This window comes from Rhamphochromis longiceps, linkage group LG2, assembly GCF_057381845.1.
Source record: "Rhamphochromis longiceps isolate RC_006_pf linkage group LG2, R_longiceps_female_GT1.1, whole genome shotgun sequence".
Taxonomy (NCBI): Eukaryota; Metazoa; Chordata; class Actinopteri; order Cichliformes; family Cichlidae; genus Rhamphochromis; species Rhamphochromis longiceps.
In genome coordinates this window covers 14,005,668-14,021,635 of record NC_140558.1, presented here as the reverse complement: position 1 = coordinate 14,021,635, position 15,968 = coordinate 14,005,668, and the positions used below count along the sequence as shown (strand labels likewise).

Here is a 15,968-nt window from a genome sequence, read left to right as displayed (position 1 = left end):
AAAAAAAAAACAAAACAGCCTTGCTGTTGTTTGACCTTCATCTTTCTGAATCCTGCGTACTCTGAGTTCTGAAAAGAGGTAAACTGAGCGGAGTGGGCAGGAGGCGGTGAGGAACACAAAGTCCTTCAACTGAAGATCGTCTGAAACGTGCTGTGAGAGATGTTTTTATGCTGCTCAGTTTCACAGAGACAGCGTTGCTCACCAAACCCATAAAAACTGTCAGAGAGGGGAAGAAGGAGCTCTTCTCCTCTCTTCAAGGACAAAAATCGTGAATGGTTTTGTTCCAGAGCAGAAAGCAGTCTAACCGCCTCCTCCGTGGCTGTACTGCTCTCATTTGTCAAATAATATATGTATTTATTCAGATTAACAAAAGGCTTTGGGATTAAAATATGCCAGGCAGGCAGAGGAACCTTAGCTTAGTGTGCAGGACCTGAAGGCCTAATTTGAGGATTTTCCTTTGTTAACAAAGAGAGCTGATCCTGCACTCTAACGCGCACCCTTCTGTTCTGAAAGCAGCGCCACAGGTGGGAAAGCATCATCCCCGAGGCTCTAGCTTGCTCTGTCACTCAGGTGGAAATCACAGCTTCATCTCACTCACTCACACACACACACACACACACACACACACACACACACACACACACACACACACACACACACACACACACAAACAGAGAGAGAGAGCAGAAACCTGACAGGTGTGAGCAGGATTATAGAAAAATTCAAATAAATCCGGGGCAAAAAACCAGGCCACACTCTGGCCACCAAGCGTAGAGTTACAGAAAAGGAAGACGTGTTTTTGGACTTTCCTCTGACAGTCCAAAGCAGCCAAAGCAACACAGGAACCCATTTTCCCCTCAGGCTGCTCATTATCAGTGGCTTCATTGGTCAGACTGGACGTCATGTACATGAACTAAAATGATTTAAATAATCAATCCTGATTTGTGGATTAACTGGCTGTTGTTTATATTGTGACCTCTTTATATCAGACATGAGAGGCTCTCCAAGACAAACATTAACACTGTAGCGCCATCTTGTGGTTAAAAAGGTAGAAACTACCTGAACACATACAGATGATAACAGATTTATTACCCCCCTTTCATTTTTTTAATATGCTCCCGACGCTAACAGTCAGTGGTGAGGCCTTTTTGCATGATAACTCGGCTGAGTCATCCACGCGTGTCTCTGCAGTTGTTCTGGGTGTTTTAGACCCTCACTAGTTTTCTTTCAGAGTCTTTAATTCTTCTGCCAGGCTTCTTCTGTGCTGTGCGGCTCTCTTTGAATTTCTCGACAATGCTTCTCACTCCAGTTCTTCACACTTGGAGCTGCTGTGATGACTTTGTATATTCACTCCTGCTCTGTGAGCATCAGTGATTCTGTTTCTCAGGTCTGGCCTGATGATACTCATTGACGACTTGAACCCTGCTCAAGTTTTTATACTGAGTGCAAACTGGAAGATAACAGTCAGTTTGAACTGGACAGCTTTGAGTGTTACAGAGTTAAAGCACATCATTGCACAGCAGTACTTTGTGCTGTGAGTCAATAGAGTAATATAATAATGTAGAGTATTAATAATATTCACCCTGCGCATTCTCTCTGTTATTGTGTCCAAACTGGAATCATTTATTCTTTCTGAAGAAAACTGTTTGTGCTTTAAATCCTTTTCTCAGTTAAAATATATTCTCTTCATGCTTTGAGCTGCTTCTGAAGTTACAGTGAGCTACTTTTACGTGCAAGATCAATCGTGTCACATAGCACAATCAAATCACAGCGCACTGCTATCCAAACTGGAAATACAGATTTTACACTTCCCTTTTCATGGCAGCGAAGATTTTTGAAGATAACACTACGATAGTCCCTCTTTATTTTTACTGTAGCATTGTAAATGATGATGTCATAACATCTTGAGCTGACAGGACAGAAGCAGCTTTTCAAACTAAAACCATCACTGCTGCCGTCTGTTGGAGGGATACATACAAAGATTATGATTATGAGCATTTATTGCAGCTATGTGTGAAAATTACATTTTAATTGAAATATAACATTAGTAAAAAAGCAGTTAAGTGAAGTAATTAAAGTAAAAATACTCGTGAGTATTTAAATAAGTATAAAGATACAGGCTGGGTTCACAGATTTTCTGTTAACAGCTGTCAGGTGCCAAAAACTTCTCATCTTCCTAATAAATGCCTCTAATGCAGTGTCTAAAATGCAAGCATTCTTTGTTAATAACCACCGTCTGCCTCTATAAAAGAAATCTACTTTATGTTTCTCCTAAAGTGAAGCTTCTGCTGTCACAATGAGCCAGTCACTAAAGCCTTACTGTTATCACTTGACCCTGCTTCAGCCCAACACACCAACACTGCAAACAAATGTAGAAGTTGTACACCTGATATGAGAGTCTGATTCTGGTGGTAAACTTGGCATGAGGTAAAATATTAAATTTGTTTGGCTAAATGACCTCCTCAACATGTCTTTAAGTTCTCCAGAGGCCTGGTAATGAACTAAGCATTGATTCAGGTGTGTTGACCCAGGGTGATCTCTAAAACCTGCAGGACACTGGCCCTTGAGGCCTGGAGTTAAAATATGAGTAACTGTATTCCGTTACAGTTACCGTTTAAAAAGGTGGTATTTAGAATACAGTTACTTTGTTGAAATAAATGGATTACACTGCGGTACTCTCCTGTTTCATATTGTGGTGGGTCAGGACTGTTTGGGTTTTGTTTGACAGCTACATTCTGTTGTTCCAGGCGGCAGCGTTACGGTTGCCATGGTTACAGGGCGACGCTCGCTCTCTCTCTCTGCGACTGTGTTTCTCCTGGGTGAGAGAGCGCCTTTTTGTTGTTGTGCTAAGCTAACAGGCAGAATGCTACAAGCTCTAAAGAATGTAGCCTCATGGGCAGTGTAGTCCGTGTTGCAGGGAGAATGGACCGCCATACACGTTATGCGTCTGTGAGCAAGAGGAGGGAGAAAAAGGAGAGTGGAAAAGTATGAGCAGTCATCCAGCAAAAACGGGAGCTGGAAGCATGTAAATATAATAATAACCACTGCAGCCAAGAAGAGAGCCTGACGAGCCCAGTTGTAAGTAAGCTATTAAGACTAGACTGTACACTGTGTTCGTGTTTTCCTCCGAAAACAATAAGTTCCGTTGGAGCAGCCTTTCAACGCCTCTCTGTCTCTTGCAAGAAAAGGTGACCCACACAACAAAGTAAACTATTTTTCGGCTACGAGCGGACATGGACCCCGCCATATTAGTTAGGTCCCTTTACTAAGGTTCGGAGCCGCGGACCCTCGGTAATAGTAATAAATCACACAGCAATAGTACATTCACATAGTTGTAAAAAGCATAATATATTAAGTAATCCAAAGTATTCAGAATACGTTACTGTCATTGAGTAACGTAACGGAATACGTTACAGAATACATTTTGGGGCATGTATTCTGTAATGGAATACATTTTAAAAGCAATCTTCCCAACACTGCAAATATCCCTGGAAACTAACCCAAGTTGCTCTGTAGGGCATCCTGCTGGGTAGAACGACATGTCTTAGAAAAGGAACCAGTCCATTTTTCAAAGTCTCTGCTGCCATCTAGTGGTAAAGACTAATTTCTGTGTAACCTGGGCTTCTTTAAATGAAAGCAGAACAGCAAGTAAAAAGCTGGAATAAGAAGAATTCTACAGCACTTGTTAGCTTTTTGTTGTTGGTTCCTTTTAATTTGTTATATAATTACAGCTAAAGGTAAATTTGTTTTTATTAAAAAGCCATAAAAACCTTTTTTTTTTTTAATATGTTAAATGAACACAGTAAAAAATAATGATGTTGCGACTGTACACAGTCTTTGAAAAAGAAATCTTGCTCCAAGGAAAAGCTTTTTGGATGGCTGTTTTGGTACAGATTGGCAGAGCATCATATGTTATTGATATTATTTTGCACATATCCAAATGTTCTAATGATGAAAACAAATCAGTATATATTTGCATGTATCCTACATATGTGCTCACACCTGAGATTAAAGTTTAAAGCTATGAGTTAAATGAATCGTGAAATCTAAACAGAGATGTTAAATGTTGTACTCGGTCGTTTCCCTGCTTCAGAGGAAACCGAGTTGGTCAGTGCGTGCTTTGCACTGAACAATGACAGTATTGTCTGGTTCTCGCAGATAACCTGGATGGGCGGTGTGTCATTTCAAAAAGCTTTTGAATTGTTTGGGCCACCAGATGACGACAGCTGTGGTCACAAAAAGCCTTCTGGTCCTATGGAAGTGTACGGGACAACAACTCTCTGACCTCTGCTGGGTTTATGGTCTTACGGCCACTCATTTGGGGTCATACTCAATAAAATATTGAGGATTATTGTGGTATATTATGCCATGAGTTGTATGAGCCAATGAGTGTGCAGCTACACAGCCTGTCCCTCCCTACATGTTCACATGTGCCGCACTCCACAGTAATCAATCAAATAATCAGAGTTTTATGCACATAAAGCTCCAGGTGAACGACTCATCAAACGAGCGTCCAGATCCAAACGAAGCTCTGAGCTGGCGGATAAACACCGTGAGGCAGCAATCTGATCCTGCAAACGTCTGAGACATCTCAGTAAACCACAGTGAGACTCCACGCAGCAACACCCTCCTCTACCACACCAACCTTCTGCATGTCCCCCTTCACTACATCGATAAACCATCTGTTTTGCTGTCTTTGTGTCAGTACCAGTCTCCAAACCATCCATCACAGCATCACCTCAATCTTTAAACGTTCCCTTTCATTATTGCTGTTTACTTCTGTCACAAATCACCCCTAACATTCTCTTCCACCCACTCCACCCTGCTTGCACTCTATTCTTCACCTCTTTAGATGGTTGACCGCAGGTATTTAAGCTCATCCACCTTTGCTCCTTTCATGTTCACCTTTCCACCTGCATGCACATCTGATCACTCTGTCTGTACTCACAGGTGTCCTTGCACCACTCTCACACAACGCCACACTTCCTCTGTTACGACCCATCATCTGCTTTCTATAGCCCAACAAAGACACAGTGAAGCTCCTTCTGACCTTCTCTACACTTGCGCATCATGGGGGGGGGGATGGATGGGCACTAAAAATATTGAGGTAGCACAAAAAACAGAACACTGAAGTGGTGCAGTGGAGAGGAGGGGGTGATGATGGGAAATCGTGAGGGAAATACAAAGGGACACAATACGAATGGCAAGAACTGGAAATGCAGGAATAAAAAAAAAACAAAAAACAAAAAACAAAAAAAAACCAACAAGTCGATGTCCAGCTGTCAGCTCATTTTATGGTGTCTTCCTCTCTCTTTTGCTCATGTTTATTAAAATTATAACCGACACAGAACAGAAAATGATAAATAAAGAAACTCTGCACTTGTATCGGTGAGATGAGGTTTATGGCTGCAGAAAAAGCCCCTCACTGGATCTTGAGTTTGGATTAGTTTGTTTAACAGTCCTAAAGCAGGCTGCATCCAGCTTCTTCTGATCTGAAAGGAGTGAAGCCCACATCTCGGTCCCACGGCCTCCTTTTATCACATTAAGCCGCTTAAAATGAATTAAAATCCGCATGATTGGATGACTCATTCGCTCCCAGGTTGGACAACAAAAGCCTTTGTCGCCCCCAGGCGGGGGTAAGCAACGGTACACTGCGAGCTAACAACAAAAACGGCAGTCGCCTGTTCACGAAACCATCGTACCGTCAACTGACACTGTGACGTTATTGGCACGCTCCGTGAACCCAGGCAGCGAGGAGACGCTTCCGGATTGGCTGTACGTAAGGGGCCGTTGCAGTCACGTTCAACTATTGGTGAATGAGTCGCGGAGCGTGAATATGATTGAGTAGCCGTCGCGTAGGCGGGCAGAATAGCACGTTCGGTTGTGGAACCGAGGCCGGTACTAAGCATTTCGGCACGTTGTGAAGCCGTTAGCGTTCAGGCAGCCGCTGCTGTGACTCTTAGACACTTCCTGTTTGTAAAGCGCAGTTTTGCCCAAAATAATTCACCAGGCGGTAAGTTACTCTTCTCTGTAATCTAATCCAACATTAGTGTGTGATTAGTTTACACTTGTGTTTTTTTATTAACTGGATCGCTCTTCCAGGCCGCGTCTACAGCCTGGTGTAGAAGGGGAGTTGCTGTTAGCAACCCTAATGACATTGTAACTAGAGTATAATTATATAATCGTGTATTACCTATACATTACAATATTTGAGTATTTTGAAATGCCATCGGATGGTGTAATAACTGTTATTGCGTGAAAAAGTCGAAATGCAGCTACCGGCTTGATTGTTTGGTCTCCAGGATATAGCCATCCCCCACATGTAGCTCTCTTTTAGCCGTGGCTTGGTCGTTACTGCCTCTTTTACCGCTCCATTTTGTCGTTTAATCCCTACATGTTAATTTAAATAAATAGTTTAAAGATCAATTTCGTGTTTGGTTCACCCTTCGGTCCCGGTTCGGAGCTGCTAGCAGGGCTCTCTCCGGCAGCAGCGGAGGGGTGGCCGGCCGGGACACGTGCTGCGGCCGCCGCTCGCCCTGCCTCGCTTTGGGAGCCGTGTGTTCGCTCAGTTTCCACAGCTTGGCTCTGGAGAGGGCCGTCTAGCGTGCCATGTGAACCCGGTTATCGATGGGGCAGTCCACTGAGGGTCGCGTGTAAGCCGGTGAGCGGCTCCAAGCAGCGGGCACGCCGCGGCCTTTGTGTGCGTGCAAGCGCGGTCCTTCACGCGGAGCCCGGATCGATAAGCTAGAGCCAGCTGGAAGCATTGGGGCACGTTTTTAGGCTAGCTGGGCTAGTCCACCTTAAAGCCTGGTGGACCAGGGAGGGCTGGGCGGTGTGTCACAGCAACAGATGGCTCGTGCTGTGTGTACAGGTGTGCACATTTATCTGCACAGCACTTTTCGGTGGAAGGTAGCGTGAAGGCCAGTGATCCCGTGTACTCCCGGTGTTAGCAGAGGGCTAAATTCTCTCTAACAAGAAGACACCTTCAACAGCAGGCTGAGGGAAGGCGGCCATCTTCCTTGGCTAGCCCAGGGGGTAAGGAGAAGGAAGACAAACTGTAGGAGTGCAGGGGTTAATTAATTAACCCAAAATGGATTTAAAGTTTATCAAATGTCCAAAGACATGAAAATGGGCAGAGAACAGACTTGTGTTACATACATTTGACTCTTTACCTTAACTGTATGTGAATCAGCTATACCTACATCAGCTTGCAGGCCTCAGATTCCTGTTGTAGGCCAATGAAGACCCAGGTAAAGAGCACTTCAGGTTTCACATTTCCAGTAACAGCAGACATGAAACATCCAGGGATGCCTGCAGACGGTATTGTATAAAGACCAGGAAGCATGCTCGAGCAGGATATCCAAGGTATGGTTAAGCTCACCTAAGATAGGTTTAATCTTAAGCATCAGGTTTTATAGGATTAGAAATGAGTCAGAGGGATGGCTCAAAATCGAGGGAGAGTGGATACACTGGGCAAAGGATGAAGATGGAGCTGCTAGGTGGGAGGACAAGAGGAAAATCTCAGAGGAGGTTCCTAGTTGTAATGCATGGGTAGGCAACTCCAGGCCTCAAGGGCCAGTGTCCTGCAGGTTTTAGATCTCACCCTGGGTCAACACACCTGAATCAAATGATTAGTTCATTACCAGGCCTCTGGAGAACTGTTGAGGAGGTCATTTAGCCATTTGAATCAGCTGTGTTGGATCAACAACACATCTAAAACCTGCAGGACACTGGCCCTTGAGGCCTGGAGTTGCCTACCACTGGTGTAGTGAAACAGATGATGATGCTGGGATAGAGATGGAGAAAGATGTTGGGGTGTGGGAGTAGGAGACATTGTGCCTTCACTGGTTTTGGGAAACAAGCGAGAGATGCATTAAAGAAAATTTCTATCAATTTATTTAAATAAAAGAGATTAAAAGTATATGAGTCACTAGCGCTTCATTACATCTGTCGCTCTGCGATGACCAGCAGCAGTCACCGTCATGCCTGGATTACATTTTCCCTGATATCGGTCTTCGGTCACATTTATGTCTTGATGAAATCTTTCCCTGTGCTTGTTGACAGAAACATGAGTCTTGAATCATCTGATGAGCTGTTTCACACTCACGATTTGTGATTCTCTGCTTTCACTCTGCGTCCACGAGTGTTTTGTGTGCTGCGGATTCAGTATCAGTTCAGTTCAGGGGCAACAAATACACCTCCTTTTATTCTGCCTTCACTTTTCTGGAGAGCAAACTTGTTAAACACTGAAATACCTTACCGTCTTTTTATTTTTATTTATTATTTTTTTGTTTAAGTCAGCTAAAAAAAAACTAGGCTTGTTTGAAGAAAACATTTTTTAAAATTTGAAATCTGGAATCGAAATTCATGAAAGCACAGCTGAACGAAGCCCAGCAGCAAAATACTCGTTGGCCGGTGTAATCTGCACAACCTTCCAAATGTAATACTTGTAGTACTTTGATTTTTGTTTGATTTTACTCAAGTTGGACAGTCTGCACACTGTGTACAGTTCAAAGCAACAAAGTTCAGATCAACATGAATTGTGATTTAGGATGTTTGTGCTGGCCACCTGTGTCACCACCACCTGTCAGAGGCCACGCCCCTAATAATGCAAACCCTAGTCCAGTTGGAACAGCTTTTATAAAGGTAGAACTCGTCTATAGAGACCACAAACTAGTTTGTTTCAGGCTGTAAACATGTTCATTTTAACTGAGTTGCTGCTGGAGCCCCTGCTGGATGCTATAGGAACTGCAGGTTGTAGTTCTTGGTTCGGTAAGGCTAACTGGGCTTAGAACAGCAGCTGCTCGATACACAGGATATCATAACAGATGTTCATCACCGTTGTTTCAGTTGATGTTGAAATCAGGTTTATTTAATATCATTACTCAGACTTTGTTGATTTATTAAACCTAAAAAAACATTAAATAGATATTGGACAACAGAACACGGATTAAAGCCAAAACTGTTACTGAAATAAACATTAGATGCTAACACATTGTCCGTGTTGCGCTTTCTTTGTCCTATTGTTGGAGTTTTACACTGAGAGAGGTTAGCGGGTAGAGTCGGCGAGTAGCTCATGTAGCAGCCGTGGTTTCTGTCTAAAAATATCCCGACGAGGAGGCCAAGCAGGCTGCCGGCTTCACAGGTGGATACCCTGGAAATGTTTTTAGCAGAGACTCTCAAATAAAAGCCACCAGCTCTTTCTGTCACAGTAAAGTGACCCAGCTGGTTGTTTCCTGTGGTTCATTTCCATTCAGCGTGAAAGAAGGACCTTGGGATTAATTGTTGAGGAATTCACAGCAGAAATGACTTTTTCCAGTCTTCCTTATAGACTCCATTCATGTTGCTACAGTGAGAAAATCTACCAGTAGAGGCACGAAGCAGGCAATCCATCGAGTCTGACGAGCCCTGCAGCTTTCTGTGGAAAAATCCTGAGTGGGTCTCATTTTAAAAACTGCAAATGTTCAAGAAACAGGGAAAGTATGCAGGTCTGTCTGAGCATGCCAGGCGTGTCTGTGGAGCGCAGCAAGCTTCCTGCTTCTGACGCCTGTTTGCATCATAGTTGTCATAGTACAGGAAAGGTAGAACACATCTGAACAAGCCATAGTCTGCAACCATTCCAAAACATAGTCAACGTTTGTGCAGTTTCCCGTGGACGATGTGCTATCTGCCACAGAAGAAACAGTTTTTTAATAAGACTTTCAGCATAAATTCAGGTGTGTCAGAAAGTAGGGCTGTGCGATATGACCAAAATCTCATATCCCAATGTAAGACACTTATCGTCCCGAATTTTTTCTTTTTTTTTTCTTTTTACATTTTCTGCTAATTCTGTGGGTTAGTGTCCACGCCCTGTGAAAATCGTCTCCAGGGCCGTTTTCACATCGGTGCACACAGACGAGGCAGAATGGGTCAGCTCTGCTGAATACAGGCGTCACAAACACGTAGAGGCCGAGGCTGAAACGCGATGAGTCGGTCTGCATGAGCAGCTCATCAGCACCTGAAACAAAGTTCCTCTACCCCACGGGGTCTGCTGCTCTGAATGATCAATGTTTAAGAGACTACTGAGCTCAGAATGACTTCATTGAGCAGATTTCTCAGTCTGTGCAGTCCTCATGTCTCCATGTTTGTGGCACTAAAACGTCCATGATGAATTTGTTCACAGCTGTCGGGATGAGCGGAGCTTTCTTTGTTTGTAGTGATATCATTTGGCCTGTTGCTGATCTCAGCCTGCTCTTTCTCTCTGCAGAGATTTCAAGTTGACCAAAGAAATGGTGATGGAGAAGCCAAGTGCCCAGCTGGTCGGGCGAGAGTTTGTCCGACAGTATTACACACTCCTGAACCAGGCCCCCGACTACCTGCACAGGTACAGCCGGCAGCTGTTTGTCTGTCAAATCAAATCAAATCACTTTTATTGTCACATCACATGTGCAGGTACACTGGTACAGTACATGCGAGTGAAATTCTTGTCAGCATACGAGGGAGTGACTGAAGCGTCACGCGCTCGCCCGCTGTCTTTGTAAATGTCTTCCTGCACACACTAAATCCGTCTCTGCTGTTTGCACTCAGGTTTTATGGAAAGAACTCATCCTACGTGCACGGTGGCCTGGACAGCAACGGCAAACCGGCGGAGGCCGTTTACGGACAATCTGTAAGTAAAGTGGCAGGCTGTAGCTTTAAGGTCAATTCCAAAGAGCTAGAAGGATGTAACTGTACTACAAAGTAATATGTTATAGTTACAGCTTACATTAAAACACACACACGCAGGCTAATTTCAGACGAGGCTGGCCCATCCTGAATGATAAGCTGAACGAGGTGGCGTCCTCTGATTGACGTCTGACCACAAGCGTGAAGTTGGTTTGAGTTCATAGCTTTTAGGTTTGGGCGCAGGAAGTCTGACTCAGCCTGTCTGTTCTCTTTTCCAGGAGATCCATAAGAGGGTGATGGCTCTGAGCTTCCGAGATTGTCACACCAAGATCAGACACGTGGACGCTCACGCCACCCTGAATGAGGGCGTGGTGGTGCAGGTGATGGGCGAGCTGTCCAACAACATGCAGCCCATGAGGAAATTCATGCAGACCTTCGTGCTGGCGCCCGAGGTCAGTTCTTCCATCGGGCCTTCAGCCTGTTATCATGTGATCTGTGACATGAACCCGCAGTAGAAAGTGTTGATTGATGGGTTTTCCTTTCCTTCAGGGAACCGTTGCAAACAAATTCTACGTCCACAACGACGTGTTCCGTTACCAGGACGAAGTGTTCGGCGACTCCGACTCTGAGCCGCCTGAGGGTGAGAACACATCTAGTTCTGTTTTTGTTGTGATTCATGACTCTTTCAGAGATCAGATTAAGAAATCCTGAACATGTCTGATCGGTTAAATGGGGATGAAAATATTCGGGTAGTGAGTTGAGTGTTTTCAGAGCAGAGGTGGAGGAAGTTTAGCGTTGCTGCTGTTAGTACAGCCGCAGTCTCGCGCAGATATTTAATGTTACGTACGTGTTTTGGTTTTCAGAGTCCGAGGACGAGGTGGAGGAGCTGGAGGAGAGGGTTCCCTCCCCTGACGTGGCTCCCGAGGAGTCGGCTCCTTTCTACGACCCAGCAGCTTGGTATGTGATCGAAGCGCGCTGAAGAGTCTCGCGTTCTTGTCGAGGTTTAAACTTGAATATTTAAACGCACAGAACACAGCTGCACCCGGGTTGTGGAAGAGGAAGATGATGTCACAGTTTTATTTACTGGAGTTCTAAAGCAAACTGCCACAAGTAGCGTTTTCAGTGAAGTGAACTTCTCTCTTCTTTGCTTCCAGTTCAGAGCCAGCCGTTCCTGGTGACGAGGAGGAAGCGGTGGCGGCAAGCCCAGAGCCAGAGCAGGAAGCAGAGAAGGAGGCCGAGGCAGTGGCGGTGGAGCTGAAGCCCGAGACGAAGCCGGACACGCAGACAGACGTGCACACAGGTGACGAGCAGACAGAGAAAAGCCCTGCCACCGCCACACCATCCGCTACAGAAGCTGTCGCTGCACCTGCCGAGCCCGCCCCCGCCGCCCCGGAGGAAAACAGGGTAGGTGGTTGTGTGGCGGCGTTTATGAATTGGGTTAAGTGGCAAACACGAGGATCTGATTTCTTTCCTTTGTCTTGCAGCCGTTCTCCTGGGCGTTGGTCACCAGTAAGAACCTCCCTCCCAGCGGGGCTGTCCCTGTCTCAGGAATCCCTCCCCATGTCGTCAAAGTCACCCCCACAGCACCGGTGAGTCCCTGTTCTCCCTCAGAACCCTGCTCAGGCTTTATGTCGCAGGTGTGGGTTCAGAAGTGCCGTGATGCTCTGAATGAACATTCATGTCAAATATTAGCAAATATGATAAAGTCTCACACAAAGACTTTGATTTCTCAACATTTTTCTGGAAATGGCTGTCCTTTTACTCTTTGGCAGCAGGTGTCACTATTTTAAAAGCAGATTTAATCTCAGTTTATGATGCAATCGCTTCTCTTGGGTAACACTGAGAAGATGATGGCAGAGCTCTGAGAGCTAGCTTCTGCCAGCAGCACGTTTGTGATGATAATCAGAGCCTCGAGTCCAGAAAACAAACTTTTTGTTTTAAAATGCGTTTCGACTCTTATAGCCCAGAGCTGAAGTGAAGTCAGAGTCCCAGACACCAGCACAGAGACCACAGAGAGACCAGAGGTCAAGGGAACAGAGGCCGGGAGGTCCTCCGCCTACTCACAGAGGCCCCAGACCAGGTACGCATAGTCCCGTCAGCAGCAGGCCTTTATTGTAAACCAGAGGTAACATCACGAAGCACCTCGGCTGCAAAGATGACCCTGGCTGATTTGTGACAGCGGGGTCTCCTCGATGTGTTTGGATTTGTTATTCTTTGCTGAACACAGAGAAGCTGTATCTGAAAAGGACTCTTCTTGTTTGTCTCAGCTCGAGAAGGAGAGCAGGGTGAGTCGGAGGGGCGCCGGGTGGTCCGGTATCCCGACGCACACCAACTCTTTGTGGGGAATGTGCCTCACGACGTGGACAAGAACGAACTGAAGGAGTTCTTTGAGCGTGAGTTGGGTTGTGTGAAACTTTGTTTTTTCTTTTGTTTGTAGGTGTAAAATCTGACTGTTTTTACCGCGTCTTTCAGAGTACGGGACGGTCCTGGAGCTCAGGATCAACAGCGGAGGGAAGCTTCCAAACTTTGGCTTTGTGGTGTTTGACGACTCTGAGCCCGTCCAGAAGATTCTCAGTAACAGGGTGAGCTTTTTGATGCTTTCAGCCGAGGAGCTTCACGCTCAGCTGTTTGTGTCTTGGCCCGTGACAACCGCCTTAATGCCTCTTTTCTCCTTCAGCCCATCAAGTTCCGAGGCGACGTACGCCTGAACGTGGAGGAGAAGAAAACCCGGTCAGCCAGAGAGGGCGACAGGCGGGACGCCAGGCCTCGGGGCCCCGGCGGCCCCGGCGGGCCCAGAGAGCGGGTTGGGGGCAGCGGGGGACCCCGGGGCCCCTCTGCCCGCGGAGGCACGTCACAGAAACCCAGCTTTGGCTCCGGACGGGGCGCCGGACCCAGCGAGGGACGCTACCCTGCCCCCCGCCAGTGAGGCTCCCGGCCTCTGAACCTGAGTTCATTACTGTCATTTACCTGAGCAGGTGTGTGCCTGCCGCAGCAGGAGCTGATTGGACACGGCCAAATTCTCTGCTCCGCTCCTGGGAAGGAAAAGCGAGGAACTCTGTGCGGTCGTGGTTCCTCGTCGTTTCCCTCCTGGTGCATGAGCGTCAAAACAGGTTTCAGTAATCAACGCAGGTTTAGTCGAGAGCTCTGCCCGCTCCTTCCTGCTGATTTCAGCAGCATGTGTCTCTCCTGAAGATGGCTGCCTCTTCCTCCTCCCCGGATGCCCTCCACTCCAGCCTCCTCCTCCCCCTCACCTCCTGATTTGAGGACGTCGCACTCATTTCTCCCATCGTCTCCTCCTCCTCTTCTTCTTTGAACTCCACCAACACGTATTATTTGGACTCTTGTTGTTTTTCATGCTGAACTTGAATTTATTAAACAAATCAAAACATGCAAACACATAAAAAAGGGTAAATACTACTTGAATTGGGGATAATGAACCCAGAGGTTAGGTGTTGTTTTTCGCGTTCTCTCCCTGTTTCTTAAAGGAACGTGTACTTTACTGCTTGGGCAATCCTGTGTATTGCTGCCACCATTGTATCTAGCGATGGATCTGTCTTATTTTTTTTCTATCAGGTCAAGAGCTGAACTATAGTGGTTTTATTTGAGTAATAATAATGTTGGCTTGTAATATGTGGATTGACAGACGTGTCTGAATGGAGCATGTTTCCAAACCCGTTGTTAGGCTTCTACCGATGCACTTCATTTGTCATGTTTAAAGCGAGCTCACCGGCCAACGAGAGAACTAAATTAAAGTGAATTACTGTTTTGAACGTTGTTTCAGAGCTTGTTTTCAGTCTGTGGACGGATGCACGGGGAGTTAAATGTGTTTGAGGAAGGCAGCACGTGTCCGTGTCCAGGAACATGGACGCTTTAAGCAGGCGACGCTTTAATACTGATCTTTTTCTTTTTATGCCTTTAATTGATTTTAAAAAAAAAAGTGAGTTTTATCTTCACTTAATCCAGAAACTATAAATTATTCATTTAAACCATAACAAGGCCAAGGTCTATGGACATGTGTGACAATGTTCATTTGACCAGCTGGTTAACACAGCAGCAGCGACATTCGGCTCCCTCCAATGGTGCGTCTGGAGGAAGACGAACTTCACCCTGATTACCAAAATCCGCCTGTACCACACACTTGTAATTCTTCTCTATGGATCAGAGATCTGGGTCATCCTCAAGCCCGAACTCAACAAGCTCGAGTTCTTCCAAATGTGCCGTTTGCGTCAGATTCTCCGAGCATCCCTCTGTGACCGGCGCAGCAACAGCGCGATACATAGTCAATGTCACCAGCAGCCCTCGATAGAAGAGCTTTTTTGGTTTGGCCGCGTCTGCTGCATGAGCAATCATCGCCCCCAAGAAGACTTGGATCGAGCAAATTGAAGACTATCTTAAACGACAACATCTAACCCTTAAAGCAAGCAAAGGTCAAGGTCTGGAAGTGCATTGTTGACCAAGATGGAAACCCTACGACACCCACAGAGACATATTGGCTTCGTGGATGACCTCCCCTACCGACTGCCAGCTAGGGACAAAAGAAGGAGAAGAGCAGGTTAACGCTGGTTTATGAAAGCAAGGTTTCATCAGTCATGGCGGTAACAGCAATACATGCAGTTCACTGTGAAAGGCCGTGGTCATCGACAGGTAAAACTTCTCCATACATTTCATCACAAGTCCCTCCACAGGTGATCAGGTGATGGTCGCCATCACAACGACAGGAAGTCACAGTGGCAGTGTGAACAGCAGTATCCATTTCTGTACTGACCGGTTTGACCTGGGCTGCTTTAACGAGTCCGCTCTCCTCACACCACCTCTGAACAACACGACGTCATCGTCCAACTTGTTTGTAATAAAGATGTGAATAACAGACGTAAGAAATGTTTGTTTTTTTTTTCTATTCTCAAACTGCTCTCCCTTAGGAGCTCAGTCTGGGAGGAGTTCTTTTTTTCTCCTCTTTCTTGTATGTATTGTGGATTTCACTGATTTTCATACCTCTGACCTCTTCCCAATGTGATGTTTGTGTAATCTATATATGGTCAGAAGGGGTGCTCATGTTGGCACTGGCTGAAGCTAGCAGCCTTAACCTACCCAATTTCTTTCGGGATCAATGAAGTATAATCAATCAATGTTTCGAATAAATAAGCGGTGTTGGGGCTGTGCTGGTCTGCAGGGTGACCTTAGAATTCAATTCAATTTTATTTATATAGCGCCAAATCACAACAAAAATCGCCTCAAGGCGCTTCATAGATACAGAGAAAACCCCAACAATCATATGACCCCCTATGAGCAAGCACTTTGGCAACAGTGGGAAGGAAAAACTCCCT

General features: G+C 45.7%; 1 protein-coding gene across 1 annotated transcript; it reads left to right on the top strand.

The window, feature by feature from the left end:
- The first annotated feature begins 5,854 nt into the window (after positions 1-5,854).
- g3bp1 (GTPase activating protein (SH3 domain) binding protein 1) lies at positions 5,855-14,414 on the top strand. Its single transcript, XM_085418023.1, has 12 exons — positions 5,855-6,013; positions 10,247-10,363; positions 10,567-10,648; positions 10,923-11,096; positions 11,194-11,284; positions 11,508-11,601; positions 11,799-12,048; positions 12,129-12,233; positions 12,607-12,724; positions 12,912-13,037; positions 13,117-13,226; positions 13,322-14,414. Exons 2-12 carry the CDS (start codon positions 10,269-10,271, stop codon positions 13,568-13,570), a joined length of 1,494 nt encoding a protein of 497 aa, XP_085274149.1. The 5' UTR covers positions 5,855-6,013; positions 10,247-10,268; the 3' UTR covers positions 13,571-14,414.
- Positions 14,415-15,968: the final 1,554 nt, after the last annotated feature.

Bases quoted from the DNA above. Each gene is read 5' to 3' on its own strand.
- g3bp1 (XM_085418023.1), top strand. From the start codon at position 10,269: ATGGTGATGGAGAAGCCAAGTGCCCAGCTGGTCGGGCGAGAGTTTGTC. The intron at 11,097-11,193 runs GTCAGTTCTTCC...CCTTTCCTTCAG, and splicing joins CCTTCGTGCTGGCGCCCGAG to GGAACCGTTGCAAACAAATT. The intron at 12,725-12,911 runs GTACGCATAGTC...TGTTTGTCTCAG, and splicing joins TCACAGAGGCCCCAGACCAG to CTCGAGAAGGAGAGCAGGGT.